Genomic DNA, 17,873 nt, shown 5'->3' with positions numbered 1-17,873 from the left:
TTCTCAGTGTGCTTACAGCACTGCTGGTCTAACCGCAGAGAGCTTTCACATATGTCTCCCAGAGGCAGGTGGCGATGTTTGATACATGACCACTGCACACTGTACGCATGTGTCGAAGTATTAGAGTTTGTCTCATACATACATAAGATTATTATATGTCAACCTGAAAGAAAATAGATTTAAAAACATGAAGGTCCACATGGTGCCCACACCTTTAATCCCAGGATTCAGGAGGCATAGGCAGGCAATCAGCCTGGTTTACAGAGTGAGTTCTAGGACAGCCAGGGCTACAGAGAGAAACCCTGACTCAAACAAACAAACAAAATTATAATAAGGTCCACATGGTGGCTCCCACCCTTAGTCCTTTAATCTCAGCGCTCTGAGTTCACACAGCCTGGTTTCCCTAGTAAAACCCCATCTTCCTGGTGCTGAGGAGTGGGGCTGGAGCTCAGTGGTCATATCCGCTTGTCATGCGCACGTACCATAAACAGCCATACTGCTGAGCTAGAACATGGGATAGACCAGGCAAAGTAACACAGAAGCAGCAGGAAATGTCCCACATCAGAGGGTTTTCCAGGAATGTCTTCGTCATTAACATCAGTGTTTCCCTTTCAGGTGGGCCGGGACAAGGGCCAAGTGTGGAAGGGCTGAACACCCCTGGGAAGACTGCACCTGGTAATATGCTCAGGGCCCTGGGTCCCTCTTTGCTTCTGCATCTGTCTCAGTTCTTAGAGTGAGCCAGCATTCTGACGGAACCCATTCCTGAGTTTTATCAGACAAAGCTGCTTTTCCATATAGCAGTGCTCCTTGAAATGCTGGTTCACAAACATGCCTATGCCAGGCCAAGCTCAGTGTCTTATTTTTAAGGAATTATAGTCAGATATTGATGTTTATTACATTTTTATGTATTAGAAAGTAGCAACATCAGTGGAAAATAACTAGACCTTCTGGTTGTTTTCATCAACTGTCCGACTCCACAGAGTTGGGAAACAGATGAAAAAGGAGTCTAAGGCAGAACAATGGAAACAGAGTTCCCTGTGGGCACACTTCACACCTGACCTCACACCTGGATGTCCTTCACACCTGGGTGCCCTTCACACCTGACATTCTGAGCTAGTGTATCCTCAGGGCTGCAGTGGGGGACTTACATGCTTTTACTCCACCATAGAGGTGTGAGTGTGTGTTGGAGTGGAACCAGAGCTTCATGTATACTAGGCAAGGGCTCTACCACTAAGCTCTACCCAGCCCAAGATTTTATTCTTCCCAGGTCACTAAAACATAATTCTAAAAGCAGAATGTATAGCTGTCGATTGAAAATGACACAGAAGGGGTTGAGGATTTAGCTCAGTGGTAGATCCCTTGCCTAGCAAGCACAAGGCTCTGGGTTTGGTCCCCAGCTCCAAAAAAAAAGAAAAAAAAAAAGAAAATAACACAGAAAATGATAATGTAAAGAAACTCTATACAGTGTGTATTTTTGTGAAATTTTACAAATGTTGCTAATAAGGTCTTAGTGGGAAAGAGGCAGCTACTGGATGACAGGATGCTTCCCATGTCTCAGGGGCTGACATGAGGTCTGTGCATGAGTCAATAAGCAAAGTCCAGCCCGTGAATTCATGCCGCACAGTGCTGGGCTGGGTTATTAAGGGACTGACTACACCTCGTTGTAGAGCTCCTGCCTCCGCTGCAGCCAGGCATTGATTGCCAGTGCCACAGCAGTGATGATGGTCATGGCACTGACGGGATAGGAGATGGTGTTGACAGGGTGGGGGTGGGGTGGCATATGCAAGGGGGAACAGTAAAGAACGGCCAACATGACCGCTCCACGGTCTGGTAACGGGAAAGGTTTTATGAATAAGAACAAGAGAATATCTGAGGTGCATGGAATAGTCCAGAGCAGAGTGGAAAAGAAGCAGACTGGACATGGCCAGGGCTGTCTGCAGGGAAAGGACAGAAAGCCAGAGCTAGAAGGTGTATTAACTCTGGGGATGGGGGTAATAAAGACAGCAGGACTCTGAGGGGGGGCAGAAGTACTACCAAGTACTAGAGGCACTGAGGGAGACTGGAGGCCCACATGGGCTTTGATATGCAGACACAGGTATAAGTTAGTGGGGGAGCCATATATCCCTTCTGCCAGAGGTAAGGGAAATGACTCCTTTTGGGAGACAGGAATCAGTTTTATGCTGACTTTTTCTCTGACCTCCGAAATCCTCCTGAAGTCTAGTTTGAGTTCCTTTATAGACATCTGGACAGCCTGAAACCTTGAGACCTAGCAATGGGGATGAGGATGAGGATGGGGATGGTGGTGGTGAGGATGATGATGGTAGTGGGGGGGTGTCTGTGACGTGATGGTGAAGATGACAGAGCACTTGCCTAACGTGCATAAAACTCTGTGGTCTAACCCTAGCAACGAAAACACACGCAAAGAAAATTAGGACCACGGACAGCGTCCAGCAGCAGTGTACTTGCTTCTCGGTACTCCTGAGGCCCTGGCTTCAGTCCCCAGCACCAAAATCTTTTTTTTAAAGAAAGAATCAAGGGGTTGGAAATTTAGCTCAGAGGTAGAGCGCTTGCCTAGCAAGCGCAAGGCCCTGGGTTCGGTCCCCAGCTCCGAAAAAAAAGAAAAGAAAAAAAAAAAGAAAGGAAGAATGAAAGGCAGGCGGGCACAGTTATTACCTGGTCACCAGGGCTTTGGGGTAGAAGAAAGGTTCTTGTCAGGAGTGGAGCTTGTCACATCAGTCCATGCCCTGGCACATGCAGCACAGCCCTGGGATCTCCACTGTCCACAGATACCTCATCAACTTGATAAGGCTTCACAGAGGAGTGGAACCTGTCCACACCGAGGTTAGGGAGCTGTGGTTTTTAATCAGGGAGGTGTGATCTGAGGACTGAGGCTGGCAGGGTGCCAGGCTCTCACTGTCATCCCCTGGCAGTCTTTACCTGGGAGCAAATGACAGAGGTTGCCAGAAACTGTCACAGAATGTAGCTGGAGCCCAAGTTGGACAGAGCTTAGTTGGCACCTGGTCTGACAGTGCCACACAGGGATGGCAAACAAGGCTCAGGGTGAGGGTAGAAACCAAGAGGCCACAGGCAGCAGAAAAGTCATCCAAAGAAACCACAGGAATGGGGCCTGGAGAGATGGCGCTGTGGGGACGAGCACTGGCTGCTCTTGCAGAGGACCTGACTTCCCCCGAGTTCCCAGGTTGAGCACTCACAGCCATCTGTAAGCCTGGTCTCAGGGACTCCGATGCCTTCCTCTGGCCCCTGTGAGTGCCAGGCACAGAGATGGACACAGGTGTATATGAGGCAGATGCCCCACACATAAAATGGAAAAAAGAGTCTTGGAGAGCTGACATCAAGCCATGCCATATGCACAGAGGAAGGAAGCACGCACCTGGAAAGCGCACACCCCGGGAACCACACACCAGGCCCAGGCCCCTCACCTGATGGCAGCCGTGCTTAAGAGCTTTTGGTGTGGATAATTGAATAGAAGAGATTATTCCTCTTAAAATTTATTTTATTGCATTTTATTTATTTGTGGAGGGGGGGTCCATATCATGGCATGTGTGTAGAGGTCAGAAGACAGCTTGCAGGAGTCCACCACATGGGTCCCTGGGATCAGTCAGGTCATCAGGCTCGGCAGCAAGCGCCTATGCTTGATGATCCATCTCACGGAAGAGCGTTTTGAAGGCTGCTGTGGAGAAGCACCTCCTGGGGAGCTCTGGGTCTCTATTGTGGTGTTGAGCAGTCTGCTCTGAGTTGGGGTGCTGCATGCCCACACCTGTGCGGACGAAGCCCCAGCCTAAGAGCATGCAGACGTGGAGTTGGGGATTTAGCTCAGTGGAAGGCCCTGGGTTCGGTCCCCAGCTCCGAAAAAAGAAAAGACAAAAAAAAAAAAAAAAAAAAAAAAGAGAGAGAGAGCATGCAGACGTGAGTTTTCTAGACCACAAGCAAGCAAGGCACATTCATACCACTTCTAGAACAGAGGAGCCAGGTATGATTTCTGCATATCTGACAACAGAGAGGCCAGGTATGATTTCCGCATATCTGACAACAGAGGAGCCAGGTATGATTTCTGCATATCTGACTTGATTTTTTTTTTTTTTAGCAGAGGTTTCATCCATTATAAAAAAGAAGCCAAATCAAGCAAAAAAAGGAGTAAGTATCACGTTATGTAAAAATACAGGACTTTGGTTCTCAAACTAGAACCAAACTAGAAGCCCTTTCTCCTGTGTTTTTTTCTAAACTGGAGTATATTCACTGTACAATGTACTGACTTTCACAAGCCAGAGTGGTGGTGCACACCTTTGATCCCCGTGCTTGGGAGTCAAAAGCCAGCGGATGTCTTTGAGTTGGAGGCCAGCCAGAGCTACACTGAGACTTTGTATCAAAAAGCTATGTGGAGACCCCATCTCACCCTAATCAGAACAGTATTCTGAGCCATAATAGAATTAATGGCTGTTTTATTTACTGAGACGAGTTGAATTATATTTAGTACTTTCTAGAATGCATGTGTCTTAGTCAGGGTTTCTGTAGCTGTGAGGAAACACCATGACCAAAGAGCAGGTTGGAGAGAAAAGGGTTTCTTCAGCCACACTTCCACATTTCTGTATTGAAGGAAGTCAGGACAGGGACTCAAACAGAGCAGGAACCTGGAGGCAGAAATGGATGCCGTGCAGAGGCCATGGAGGGTGCTGCTTACCGACTTGTTCCCATGGCTTGCTCAGCCTGCTTTTTTATAGAATCCAGGACCGACAGCCCAGGGGTGGCCCCACACACAATGGGCTGGACCCGCTAATTGAGAAAATGCCTTACAGCTGGGTCTCATGGAGACATTTCCTCAACTGAGACTCTTTCCTCTCTGATGACTCTAACTTATGTCATATTGACAGAAAACCAGCCAATACAGCATGTTTGGCCTTGTTTTTCTCCTGTTTGTGACTCTGAAGTGTAGCTATATCCTGTAAGGGTCAGGAGGGTGGTTCTATGAATAATTTCCCATTAAGGTGATGCCCTGCAGAGTCACTCCTGAGGCAGGGTTGGGGTGAGAGCACCCCCACTTTCCCACACTGCCTCTCACCTCACTAGGTGGTGGCTAATGCCTTGAATCAAGTGAAGCCCACCTGCCCCACTCTTTCTCCCCTAGAGCGTGTTAAGCCTCCCAGAGCAGAGAGGGCCTAACGCTTGTCACAGGCCCGGCAGGTCACACAGACCTGAGAGTACGTAGTGCAGGTGTAGCTCTTAACTGCCCCAGGTAGAATAAAATCTTATATGTTTCAGCTTGGAGCCAAAAAAGGGAGCTTGGGAGCCCAGAAACTGACAAATACATCCTTCACTGAGATCGAAAAGCAAGCTCAGGCTGTGGATAAGAGGAAGGAGCAGGAAGACCTGGCCAGGGGCACCCCGAAGGAAGAGTCCATGTGAGTGCATTTGCTTTCTCTAACACACCTTAGCGGGGAGATGTCTATGCCTTGACTTGGTTTGTTTCCCAAATACCTTGAATTTCTGCTGAGTGTGCTATGTAGGGTGTAGTTTCATGGAAGTTTGTCATACAGGCATGTGGGTTGGAAAGGACAGGACTGCTGGCTCTGGAGAACAGCAGTGGTCCCTGGGAGAGCCATGGGCAGGAAGAGCACATGGGACAAAATGTCAGGGAAATGCTACTTCTTACCCAGAAGACAACTGCAACAGAAAAGACAGGCTGAGCCACCCCAACAGCCAGGCACTAAGGTGGGGTGCAGAAAGGCGGACCAGAGGCTGATGTCCTCTGGTCATTAATCTCTCATGCTATTCTGGGGCCAAAAGCTGATGGCTTCAGGCAGCTAATTCCTGGGATTAGGAAAAAGAAACTTACTTGGGCTCTTTTCTCTTTGATTCGTGGGAGAGAGCTGGCCAAGTGAGAGACTTGGAGATCCTTAACTCATAATGAGCCAGAGAGAAAGAAAAGACTAAAGAAGGGTAGGTAGGTAGGTAAGTCAGGCACACACAGAGACAGGCACACTGGATGAAGCTGAGGAAGACTGCACTGCCCACTTTATTGTTGTTCTTAGTTTCTATGCTCTCTCGGGATAATCGATCACATGGGTTTCTGAGCACTTTTACATCCCATAGTTCATAGTAAATATAAGGCAATGGCTCATGTCATGGATCAATAAGGTTTAGGGAGTTACAGCAGAACTGTTTACATGTCTTTCCATTCAGAATAGCACTTGACTGAATATTCCTTATTTATTTTCTAGCTCCATAAGTTCACTATAAGTTTAAATCAATAGTTTTTGTCACAAGTTAGCACAGTTTGTCAAGAGACAATTCATCTGCCTTATCTTATTATTTTGAAGTCTTTTTTTTTTTGGTTCTTTTTTTTCGGAGCTGGGGACCGAACCCAGGGCCTTGCGCTTCCTAGGCAAGCGCCCTACCACTGAGCTAAATCCCCAACCCCTTGAAGTCTTATATAAACTAGTCAATCTTTTATTTTCTGCCCTTGCACCTACAATAAATTTCCCATTCTCAGTTTATGACCTTTAGTTACCAGACAGTGGCCTCATTTCTAACCTAGAAGGAATGTTTTTCCTTGATTGTAAATTTGTTCCAAGCCTGTTTTCCTTCCCTAGTGAAATTAGCCTGTGACACATAAGTTTACAGAGCTCTTTTTGTAGCTTTCATTCTATAGGGAGCTTGAGATTACTTTTATCAGTTTAGGAGTTATATAAAATCATTATCAGGAATTATGAAACCATCGACCGATCTATACAGCATTACTACATGAGAGTACATCTACATATCCATCTGCAGGAGATCTGCCCCGTAGGGTGGGCTGATATGTTGAGCTTGATCTGCAGGAGATCTGCCCAGTAGGGTGGGCTGACGCCCAGGCTATATAACTGTGGCAACAAAGGCATCTCAGCAGTGAGAAGCAATTCTTCGATGAAGTCTCTGGGGACTTTGCCTCTAGTACACACCCATTGCTGCCATGCAAAATGGTGGGCCATCTCCAGAAACTCACTTGCTTGCCATAGCCTTTCCTAGATGGCTTCTGTCATGACCCCTTTGGGGATCAAACAACCCTTTCACAAGAATCACCTAAGACCATCAGAAAACACAGATATTTACATTACAATTCATAACAGTAGAAAAATTAGTTATGAAATAGCAATGAAAATAATTTTAAGGTTGAGGATCACCATAACATGAGGAACTGTATGAAAGGTCGCAGCATTGGGAAGGCTGAGAACCACTGGGCTAGTGGCACAGTACATACCTAGCTTGCAGGAGGGCTCACACAGAGAGATTGTCAGGAATGCTGGTAGCACACAAACGATTGTAATACTGTTGGTAGCAATGGGAAATCAATGAGGCTCAGGCTGTAACTCAACTGTAGAGCACTTGTCCAGAGTATACGAGCGCACTAATTGCATGAGCCCCAGATGGGCAGAGTAAAAGGAGCCTGAACATGTCTCCTGGTGACTAAGACCGAGTGCGACCTTGCAGTGCAATTTTGTTGAGCTATCAGAAGAATGAATACATGGCTGTGCTTTGAAAGTTTATACATGCAAAGCTGCACAGGGTATGATCCTCCTCCAGGAAACATCCAACAAGATCACACTGCCAGAGACGGAGGGGCAAGAGGGGCTGCCAAAGCAAAGGGGAGGACAGCAGGGCCCTAGGGAGCTTTTTGTTTGCTTTCTTTAAATGTATTTATTTCTATGTGCACACACACATACTTAAAGTCACTGCATGTGTGGAGGTCAAAGAACATGCAGGAGTAGATTTTCTGTCTATTAGGTGGGACCCAGGAATCAACTCAGGCTGTCATATTCAGCAACCTCTTCTCCTCCTGTCCAGGGAACCTCACTGGACCATCTTCTGTGCACTGATTTTCTGTAAATTCTCTCCCTCGGATTCCTGTCTCTGTGTGGTCTGTCTTCCATAGAGTTTCCCTTCTGTGAGGACTGTCTTCCATGGAGTCTTGTTTTTGTGTGGACTGTATTCTTTGGAGTCTTGTTTCTGTGTGGACTGTTGTCTGTGGAATTTTCTTTCTGTGAAGACTGTCTCCTGTGGAGTCTTCTTTCTGTGTACACTGTCTTCCGAAGAGTTTTGTTTCTGTGTGGATTGTCTTCCCTGCAGTCTTGTTTCTGTGTAGACTGCCTTCCATGGGGTCTTGCTTGTGTGTAGACTGTCTTCTGTGGAGTCTTGTTTCTGTGTAGACTGTTTTCCCTGGATTTTTGTTTCTGTGAGGACTGTCTTCCATGAAGTCTTGTTTCTGCGTGGACTGTCTTCTCTGGAGTCTTGTTTCTGTGTAGACTGCCTTCCATGGAGTCTTGTTTCTGTGTAGACTGCCTTCCATGGAGTCTTGCTTGTGTGTAGACTGTCTTCTGGGAAATCTTGTTTCTGTGGGGAATGTCTTTTATAGAGTCTCGTTTCTGTGAGGACTGTCTTCTGTGGAGTCTTGTTTCTGTGTGGACTGTTTTCCGTGGTGTCTCATTTCTATCTCGACTGTCTCCTGTAGAGTCTTCTTTCTGTGAGGCCCACCTTCTGTGATGTTCTGATTTTGTGTGAGCTGTCTTCTGTGATGTCCTGTGTCTGTGGGCACTGTTTTCTGTGGTGTTCTGTGTCTGTGGGCACTGTTTTCTGTGGTGTTCTGTTTCTATGTGGACTAATTTCTGTGGTGATTGTTTCTGTGTAGACCATCTCCTGTGGACCCTTGTTTCTGTGTGGACTGTCTTCTGTGGAGTCTTATTTCTGTGTGAACTAGTGTCTGTGGAGTCGTCTTTCTGTGTGGACTGTCTTCTGTGATGGCCTGTTTTTGTGGAGACTGTCTTCTGTGGTGATTGTTTCGGTGTGGAGTAACTTCTATAGACTCTTGGATTTATATGGACTCTCTTCTGTGGAGTCTTGTTTCTGTATGGTCTGTCTTCTATGCTGCTTGTATCAGTGTAGCTTGTTTCCTGTGATGTTCTTCTGTTCCTGTATGGACTGCCTTCCCTGGAGCTTTGTTTCTGTGTGGACTGTCTCCCGTGATGTTTTGTTTCTATGTGAACTATCTTCCATGGAGTCTTGTTTTTATGTGGACTGTCTTTTGTGGAGTCTTGTTTCTGTGAAGACTGTCTCCCGTGATGTTTTGTTTCTATGTAGACTGTCTTCCATGGAGTCTCATTTCTATGTGAACTGTTTTCTGTGGAGTCTTGTTTTTGTGTGTACTGTCTTCTATGGACCCTTGTTTCTGTGTGGACTGTCTTCTGTGGACTCTTATTTCTGTGTGGACTACTGACTGGGGAGTCTTGTTTCTGTGTGAACTGTCTTCTGTGATGGCCTGTTTTTGTGTAGACTGTCTTCTGTGGTAATTGTTTCTGTGTGGGATATCTTCTGTAGAGTCTTGGATTTATGTGGACTCTCTTCTGTGGTGTCTTGTTTCTATATAGATTGTCTACTATGCTGCTTGTATCAGTGTAGATTGTCTCCTGTGACATTCTGTTCCTGTGTGGGCTGCCTTCCCTGGAGTCTTTTTTCTTTGTGGATGGTTTCTGGTAAAATCTTATTTCTGTATGGACTGTCTTCCATGGAATGTTGCTTTTGTGTAGACTGTATTCCATGAAGTCTTGTTTCTGTGTGGACTGTCTTCCATGGAGTCTTGTTTTTTTGTGGAATGTCTCCTGTGAAATCTTGTTTCTACGTGAACTGTCTGCTGTGGAATCTTCTTTCTGTGTGGACTGTCTTCTGTGATGTCTTGTTTTTGTGTGGACTGTTTTCTGTGGTGATTGTTTCGGTGTGGAGTATCTTCTATGGAGTCTGGGTTTTATGTAGACTGTCTTCTGCAGAGTCTTGTTTCTGAATGGACTGTCTTCTCTGCTGCTTGTTTTTGTGTAGAATGTCTCCTGTGATGGTTTGTTTCTGTGTGGAGTGACCTCTGTGAAGATTTGTTTCTGTGTAGACTGCCCTCTGTTATGATTGTTTATGTGTGGACTGTCTCCTGTAATGTCCTGTTTCTGTGTGAGCTGTCTTCCGTGATGTCCTATTTCTATGTGGACTTTCTTTTGTGGCAATTGTTTCTGTGTGTAGTATCTTCTGTAGTGATTGTTTCTGTATGGACTGTTCTCCTTAGAGTCTTGGCTCTGTGTGGACTGTCTTCTGTGGAGTGTTGGTTCTATGTAGACCATCTTTGGTGATATCCTGTTTTTGTGTGAGCTGTCTTCTGTAGTGCTTGTTTCTGTGTGGTCTGTCTCCTGTGATGATTTGTTTCTGTGTGGACTGTTTTCTATGGTGTTCTGTGGACTGTCTTCTGTGGTGAACTGTTCCTGTGTTGATTGTCTCTTGTGGTATCTTGTTTCTCTGTAGACTGTCTTCCATGGAGTCTTGTTTCTACGTGGACTGTCTTCTGAGGGACTCTGGTCTTCATGTGTTTTGTATTTGCCTTAGCTAGAATTGTACAATACTGTACAATGACGGAAATAAATAACACTATTTCGTGAGGTTCTTTCAAGGTACAGCTTAGATGACATTTATTGAAATTCTGACAACAGTACCTGGAGCACAGTAGGAGTTCAGTGAGTGTGACCAGCACACAGTAGGTGCTTGGCCAATGTAACTTGTTCCCATTAGTGCTGATGATGGTTTGCTGAATGAAACTTAGAAGGTAAGCCCAGATGGTCTGAAGTTCTTTCCCTGTTCAGCTCTCAGAAGACCAGGGGCAGCACTGACCTTTGTAGACAGACCGTCTCCAGAATGGAGAGTTGACTTGAATCTCTCTCTTTTCATTGGTTTCTGACCTGGGCAGAGGCAGGTTAGCTGGCTGATGGGAAGCCTGTGCTGCTGGGGCTGGTAAAGTCAGAAGCCTGGTGCTGACAAGAGCTTTGGGAAGTGCCCACGCCCTCCTTTGTGTGGTCAGGTAGCTGGAGAGGCAGGACACAGGGAGATTAGCATGGGTAGCGCTATACCCACCTTCCATGTGTCTGTCCTTAGGATTCATTGAAAACACATTGATGAGGCTTGGCTTGTAGCTGTTGGGTAGAGACTTTGCCGCCATGCAGGAAGCCTCTGGGCAGAGGTGCAGGGTGGGAGGGAAAGAGTGATTTACCTGGGAAGCCCTTTGGTAGCTCTGTTGCCTTTCTCTAGGATAATCAAGTGATTGGCCACCCATCACTGCTGTGTAGACCTGTCTCGCCCCTCTGGGAAAGTGAGGGTGCTACTCTGGAAGCCATGTGTCTAGTGGTTGTGACTAGTTACAGTTGAGTCAGTGGACATTAGCATGTCCTGCATTGTCACACTGAGAAGATAGTGGCCCTGGCTGGGCTTCATCCTGCCTGGCTACACTGCCTGCGTCTGAGCATCCTGCAGCCCAACCTCAGCAGAAGGGAGGACATGCTTGAGAGCCAGTGCAATCCCGCTCACCGTGGTCCCCATAGCTCTCCTGTCATCTCCAGAGGTCTGCTGCGGCAGTTTGATCAGGCTGTGACATCAAAGCCACCCGCTGTTTCACTGTTGCTTTGTTAAGGAAAATGATACTAAGAAGGTTAAAGAAAAAAGACACCTGCCAGGTCAAAGCCAACCTAAGAAATCCCGTGTCTTGTTACAGAGGGAAAGAGCAAAACCAGGTCTAGAGTTTCTCCGGTAGGATGTCCTCTGTCCTGCCTGGCATGTCCCAGGAGTCACTTTGCCTAGAGTTCTGCCAGGCTTGCTGGTTAGGGGTCCTAGCACTGTCCCGGGCTTTGGGGAACAGATGGTAGCATGTTGTCTCTTCTCCTGGCACTGAGCTCCCGTCACTGTCTTGCTGCACATCTCTGCCCCTGCTGCTGGAGGTAGAGCTCTCTTTATGAGCCTAGGTATGGCCTGCACTGTGGAAGCCTGGGAGCAAGGGCGATGTGCACACACCCTCCAAACGAGTACAGCTGGGCGCATGGGATGGTTCAGCAGGTTAAGGCCCTCGCTGTGTAAACTGGTAACCTGAGTTCAGTCCCCAGAACCAAAGGTGAGAGAGAGTTGACTCCACAAGTTGTCCTCTGATCTACACACACACACACACACACACACACACACACACACACACACACACACCATGGCATATGTGTGCCCCAACCACCCCACATATAAGAACATGTGTGCACACAATAATAAAATGGTTGGGTTTCTCTGTGTAGCCCTGGATGTCCTGGAACTCACTCTGTAGACCAGGGTCACCTCAAACTTAGAGATCTGCCTCCTGAGTGCTGGGATTAAAGGTGTGTGCCACCATGCCCAGCCTAATAAGTGGTTTTAAAGCTAAAGACCTTGGCTGGATAGGTAGTGACTATCCATTTAAATGCTCTCAGAAGCCTAATACATAAATTATTTGAAATGCAGCTAATGATTTATATATTTATGAAATCAATTTTAGATATATTTTCATTTTTTTAATTAAAAAGTATTAATGGAATGTATGCTGTCTATATGTGGGAGTCTGCACATTCATGCAGGTGCCTTCCACGGTCAGAAGAGGGCGTCAGATCACCTGGAGCTGGAGTTAGAGGTGGTAGCTCCCATAATTTCATCGTAAGAAACATGGATGAGTAGTACTAACCTGCTACACTGGTGTGTCCCAGGGAAATGCGATCCGATGTCAGGCAGAGGGAGGACCCTGTGGGGAGGAGACTGAGCCATGCACCATGGGACCAGACAAGCAGAAGAACAGCCAAAAAGACCTGAGCTCGTGTTTGAGAGTCAAGGCCCTGGTGTGAAACTGATGTGGGAGTTACAGTCTCTGGACTGCCTGTGATTTTAATGCAAGGCCACGGTTTTTAAAGCTGAACTAAGGAGAATGTGCGTTTCCCGGCAGTGTTTCATCGTTGCGATTGGCCTACAAGGATCTGGAAATTCACAAGAAGCAAGATGAAAGACTGAACCTGAGTGGCCAGAAGAAGGCGGAAGCTGAGCGGCTGGGCATGGGCTTCGGAAGCTGCAGAGGGTAGGGTCTGCTGGGCCCGGGTAGCCCAGGGCTGTCTGCTCATGATGAAGGGTCGGCCCGGGGCTCATTTCCTCAGTGTTCTCTGCTTCCTTGCTCTTGGCTTTACTGTGGTATTTAGTACAGTATAGCAAGGGCTGGAGCTGCATAGGTGAGGTGTGCACAAAGCCCTGAGCTGGAAACAGGATTGGGGATCCACTCAAGGCCATTCTGTGCTCCAAGGGTCCTTCCTTGCTTGCCTCAAAACAACCAACCAGGGGTTGGGGATTTAGCTCAGTGGTAGAGCGCTTGCCTAGCAAGCACAAGGCCCTGGGTTTGGTCCCCAGCTCCGAAAAAAAGAGAAAAGAAAAAGAAGAAGAAAAAAAAAAAAAAAAACAACCAACCAATAAGGAAGGGTGGGTTGAAGCTTAGTGCCGTGTGCCTCAAAGCTAAGCTCTCAGGACGTAGAGGCAGGAGGATCAGAAACTTTAAGGCCAGCCTGAGACAGGGTGTGTAGCTCATGTAGGCTACGTGAGACAGGGTGTGTGTGTGTGTGTGTGTGTGTGTGTGTGTGTGTGTGTGTGTGTGTCATGACAAATGGCACATGTGGTTCTTGGTGAGAAGGAACTAGGTCTGAGTGTCTGTAAAGTGCGCACTGGAATGGGTGCCATGAGCACACCCTTTGTATGTGGCTGTCTTCCTGGCAGTTCAGCCCTCACAATGGCTTCCAGTTTCAAAAGCTCACCCAGCCTCCTGATCGTCTGTGTTTGTTCAGAGTATACCTAAAGTAGCCTTTTGTTGGGTAAGGCACAGCCTTTAGGAAGCCAGTGATGTAATAGTCCCTGTTTTATTCTATCCTTTCAAGTGGCATCTCCCACTCAGTGACCTCAGACATGCAGACCATCGAGCAGGAGTCACCCACACTGGCAAAGCCAAGGAGGAAGTACCAGGAGGACCCAGAGGACTCGTACTTCAGCTCCAGCTCCAAGTGGTCTGAGCAGAGCAGCAGGTATGGGTGTGTTAGGGACCTGCCTTAGGAGTCAGCACAGCCCAGCGCCTGGCGCCCTCTGAAAGCTCTGGCTGACAAGTGTCCATGTGTAGGAGCGAAGGCTAGGGAAACAGTGTAAGGAGTTGGATTTACAACTAGGAAAATGTTTGTAGATATAGTTAAAAACTGAGCTCTAAAATTAGAGCTGGGTGAGAAGTGGAGAGGCCTGTCTCCGGGGCTGGAGCACACCCAGACCCTTCAGCAGCTTCTGTGGTAGAACACTGGCTTCTGGAAGCTACCAGCAAGTCCAGTATGAATGGCATTTGTATATGAATCTATTCATGAGAGCCATGACTGTTCTCTGAAGGGAACATGGTACTAGGACAGCCTGGTCCTGCCCTTTTGTGTCTATTGTCTGGCAAAACCTATGGGGGCATAGGCTAACTGTGGTTGAAGACAAGTGTCATGTTAAATAGAGTTGTATTGTCAGGTCACCCAGAAGCTGATTTTACAGGAAATTGGGATAGTTATGACATAACATGTGGGCACAGAAAGCCGGAGCCCAGGTTGAATGCTGGCTGTGTCATATGAGAACCACATAGCAATGACCAGGCTATTAAAGCACCCCATGCTGCAGCTTCCTCGTCTATGAAGGATCCCGGCAGTGCCTGCCTTGCAGGATCCATAGGGAGAGCTACAGAGTACGTGGCTCTTCCGCTGTCTGGCTTCTCCTAGAGCCTGTGAACTCATCCAGACATGTGGCTCCGTGACTGGCCAGGTGGGCATGCATCAACCATGCCCAGGACCTTTTCACATCCAGAGTTGGTGAGGATGGGACACATCTGTCGGCAATGGTGCTGCCACAATCACACACCCATCCTGGTGTCACGGGGCCAGCAGCCATGGATTTTGAAGGAAGAACGGTTGTAGGTTATGTTATCGATAATCAACTGTGAAATTGTTGGCTTTCCTATCGAGGCTTCTAGGAAAGGCACTGTGTGGACAGCTCTCTCCGTGTGTGTGTGTGTGTGTGTGTGTGTGTGTGTGTGTGTGTGTGTGTGTGTGTGTTAAGCTCAGCTCCAAGCTACTCGAGTCTCAGTATTGGAGAAAGGGAACCTCTAGCTCCTGGTTGGCCTCGTCCCAAGGCTGCCTGCTCCAGTCTAACCTGCATGTGCTTCAGCAGCATACGTGGCTCTGTCCATACTGTGCCATTGGAAACAAATGAAATGCATCTCATGCAGGAGAAGTTCAAGCTTGAGGTTGGACCAGGAAACCACACATCGGACCCTCTCACACTTGGTTTCAATGAGGGCTGGACTGGGGGCCGAGGAACCTTGGCTCTCCCACCTGTTGGAGACTTGCCTACTCCTTAGTAATCCTGTGGAGGGTGCTGTAGACAGAGGCAGAGTCACTTTCATGGAGAGCCAGTTCTGTGCTCAGATAGCAGGGCAGGTGAGAGAAAGGGTTCTGGGTAAGGTCTCCTGCTGAGTGGGACATTTCCCAGCCCCACAGCCTCAGGTCATGGAGGAACTCATGTGGGGCCATGGAGCCCTCAGAAACTCCTGGACTCAAATCAGAACGGTCAGTTTCAAAGACTTAAAGGCCTCTGTGCCAGGGACCAGCCTGAAACCTGGGGGCAAATGATGTTCAGACATAGAATAGAGAAACTTTGATGCTGTGTGCATGGCGAGCTGGGCTGAAAGACACTGGACTGACTTCCTGCGCAGGGCCCTAAACCATGATACTGTGTTCAGGCTCAACCTTTATACATGCCTTGCAGACTCTAGAAACCTCTCTCTTCCTTGGCTCAATCAGAAAGGTCAGCCACAAAGGCCGCTGAACCAGGGACAAATTTCAGTTTGAAACCTGGGGATAAATGGTGTTTACATGTAGAGCAGAGAGTTGTTGGTGCCGTGTGGATGGTGAGCTGTGAGCTGTGGGTTGTCTAGGGACAGAATCATCCCTCTAGTTCCCTTGATGACCACAGTGACATAGCGGGGTTGAATGAGGTGCTTTGGCACCAGAGGTAAAGTGAACTCACTCTGAAAGCCAGCATGTTGGTGCCACAGAGTGCTTTTACTGCTTCCAAATTATTCATCAGCCATTAGAACTTGCATATTGTGAATTATGGAAGAGTGCTATTTCTATAAAGCAGGGGACATATCCTTGCGTGAGTTCCATTATTTGCAGACTGGAAATGATGTATTATTACAGCGGTGCATTCAGAATAATGAAGGGACTGCCTTGCTGAGCCCCACAGAGTCCAACTGGCTTTTGGTGGGGTTGTGACTGACGACAGGACAGTGTGCTGTTAGGGGACTTGACAGGAGCTGCAGGGGTGTCTTCAGAGGGGAGGAAGGTGCAGTGTGAGGGCCAGCATGAAGGAAAAGCTCATGGGGAAGTAGGAGCCAGAAATCAACGCCCATGCTGGGTGGAGGTCAGTGATGGGGAGAGCTGCTGAGTCCTGGCATGAGACGGATGCCTGGCAGACTGGCTGGCATAGTGTTGCCTGTGAGTGACTAGGTATCCCCCACAGGGTCCCAGAGCAGAGAGTTCTTTCGAGTGAATGAGGAGTAGGGAAGACCCCATGTGTGGACTGCTCAGAGCACCCATGCAGGTGGCATTTTCTTTTGCGATTTAAAGATAGCCCAGTGCTCTCCAGTCCAGATGCATTTTTTGACTCAGGTAGATGAAGAATGCCCTGCCCTGAGGTGGTGCTGATCTCTCGACACTAAGCTCTAGAGTTTCACTGTTGACAGAAACCCCAATATCTTGATTCCTACCTGTCTAGTGCTGACACCTCCCCATGTGCTTTTGAAGGACCACCCAACCAACCTCTTCTCAGCTGTGCTGTAGGACATCGAAACTGTCCAGGGGGATAGAAGTCTCAGCAGCCTGAGGCTGCAGCAGACGAAAGGCCGCACCTCTTCCCTGAAGCTCTTGGGTGATTGGCTGCAACCCAGCTGCTGGGAAGACCTTAAAAGGAAGTCTCCTGTCAGCTCATGTTCATTGGCCATCCTGGTGTCCCTTAGAGACCCAGTAGGACAGCATCCACAAGTACTCCGTAATCACTGCTCCTCCCTTTCCAGCAGGTACTTTGACGACCCCATGGAGCTAAGAAGCAGCCACTTTTCTAGCTGGGATGACAGTGCCGACTCCTACTGGAAGAAAGACAGCAGCAGAGACCCTGAGCCTGCCACGAAAAGCACCGGCTCTTCAGACAGGTGGGGGCTGCAGGCTGGGGAGCCGGTGCCTCCGTCATAGGACCAGTGGGTGATACCTGTGTCATGGTGTCCTGTGCTCCTTTAGGAAGTGGCTGTGTCAGAAGCACCTGTGGCTGTTAGAAAGCAGGCGTGAGGGCCAGTTCCCTGGGGATTCTCAGTCCATGGGTCAGAGACCTGTCTCATGGATGGGTCGCCTTCCTCATTTGAAGACTATTTGCAAACCATAAATCCCCTTTCCTAGGCGACAGGTCTGCAGTCTGGTCTGTTTCTGGGCATATATGTATATATACATGTGTGAACGGAGGTTCTGTTTGTGGAGAGCCTGGTGACATATGTATGGGTATATGTATACTTGCATATGTATATGTGATGCTAGGAATATGGGGGGTCATGTGCACATGTGTATGTGGGGGCGGCTGATATCTATGGGCCAGAGGGCATGGTGGATTAAACCCAGCACCTGAAGCATACTTGGCAAGCACACAGTACTGCACTATACCTGTGCCCTTTTTAATTTAATTTTATGTTTTACTTGGAGGCAATGTTTCACTGAGTTACCCAGGCCAGCCTCAGAATTGACATCCTCCTGCCTCTGCCTCAGATTACAGCTCATGCCACCATATCTGAACTATGCAGTTCTCATAATTCTGACTAACACATGGTCATGTAATGACATCATCAACAAGGCACAGGACATTCTGTGGCCCCCAGGTTCCTTGCTCTGTCTTCAGCTACAGGCCCCTGCCAGTTTGTT

The 17,873-nt window shown here is 47.9% G+C and overlaps 1 protein-coding gene across 7 annotated transcripts in view; it reads left to right on the top strand.

Annotated features, from left to right (window-relative positions):
* The window catches only part of Arfgap3 (ADP-ribosylation factor GTPase activating protein 3), a 46,305-nt gene that overhangs the window by 20,833 nt on the left and 7,599 nt on the right, over positions 1-17,873 (top strand). For 2 of the 7 annotated variants that reach the window (XM_039079783.2, XM_063264156.1), the window contains exons 7-12: positions 616-675; positions 4,106-4,155; positions 5,278-5,417; positions 12,803-12,931; positions 13,773-13,916; positions 16,988-17,119. In XM_039079783.2, the coding sequence (XP_038935711.1) occupies positions 616-675; positions 4,106-4,155; positions 5,278-5,417; positions 12,803-12,931; positions 13,773-13,916; positions 16,988-17,119 (655 nt within the window). Of the gene's footprint in view, positions 1-615; positions 676-4,105; positions 4,156-5,277; positions 5,418-12,802; positions 12,932-13,772; positions 13,917-16,984; positions 17,120-17,873 lie in introns of all 7 variants that reach the window. The other 5 variants (XM_063264154.1, NM_001044273.1, XM_039079782.2 and 2 more) reach the window with 3 other exon arrangements.

The sequence above is a fragment of the Rattus norvegicus genome, chromosome 7 (genome assembly GCF_036323735.1).
Source record: "Rattus norvegicus strain BN/NHsdMcwi chromosome 7, GRCr8, whole genome shotgun sequence".
In the NCBI taxonomy this organism is placed as follows: Eukaryota; Metazoa; Chordata; class Mammalia; order Rodentia; family Muridae; genus Rattus; species Rattus norvegicus.
The sequence above is the reverse complement of the archived record's forward strand: the minus strand, read 5'-3'. Positions and strand labels throughout refer to the sequence as shown.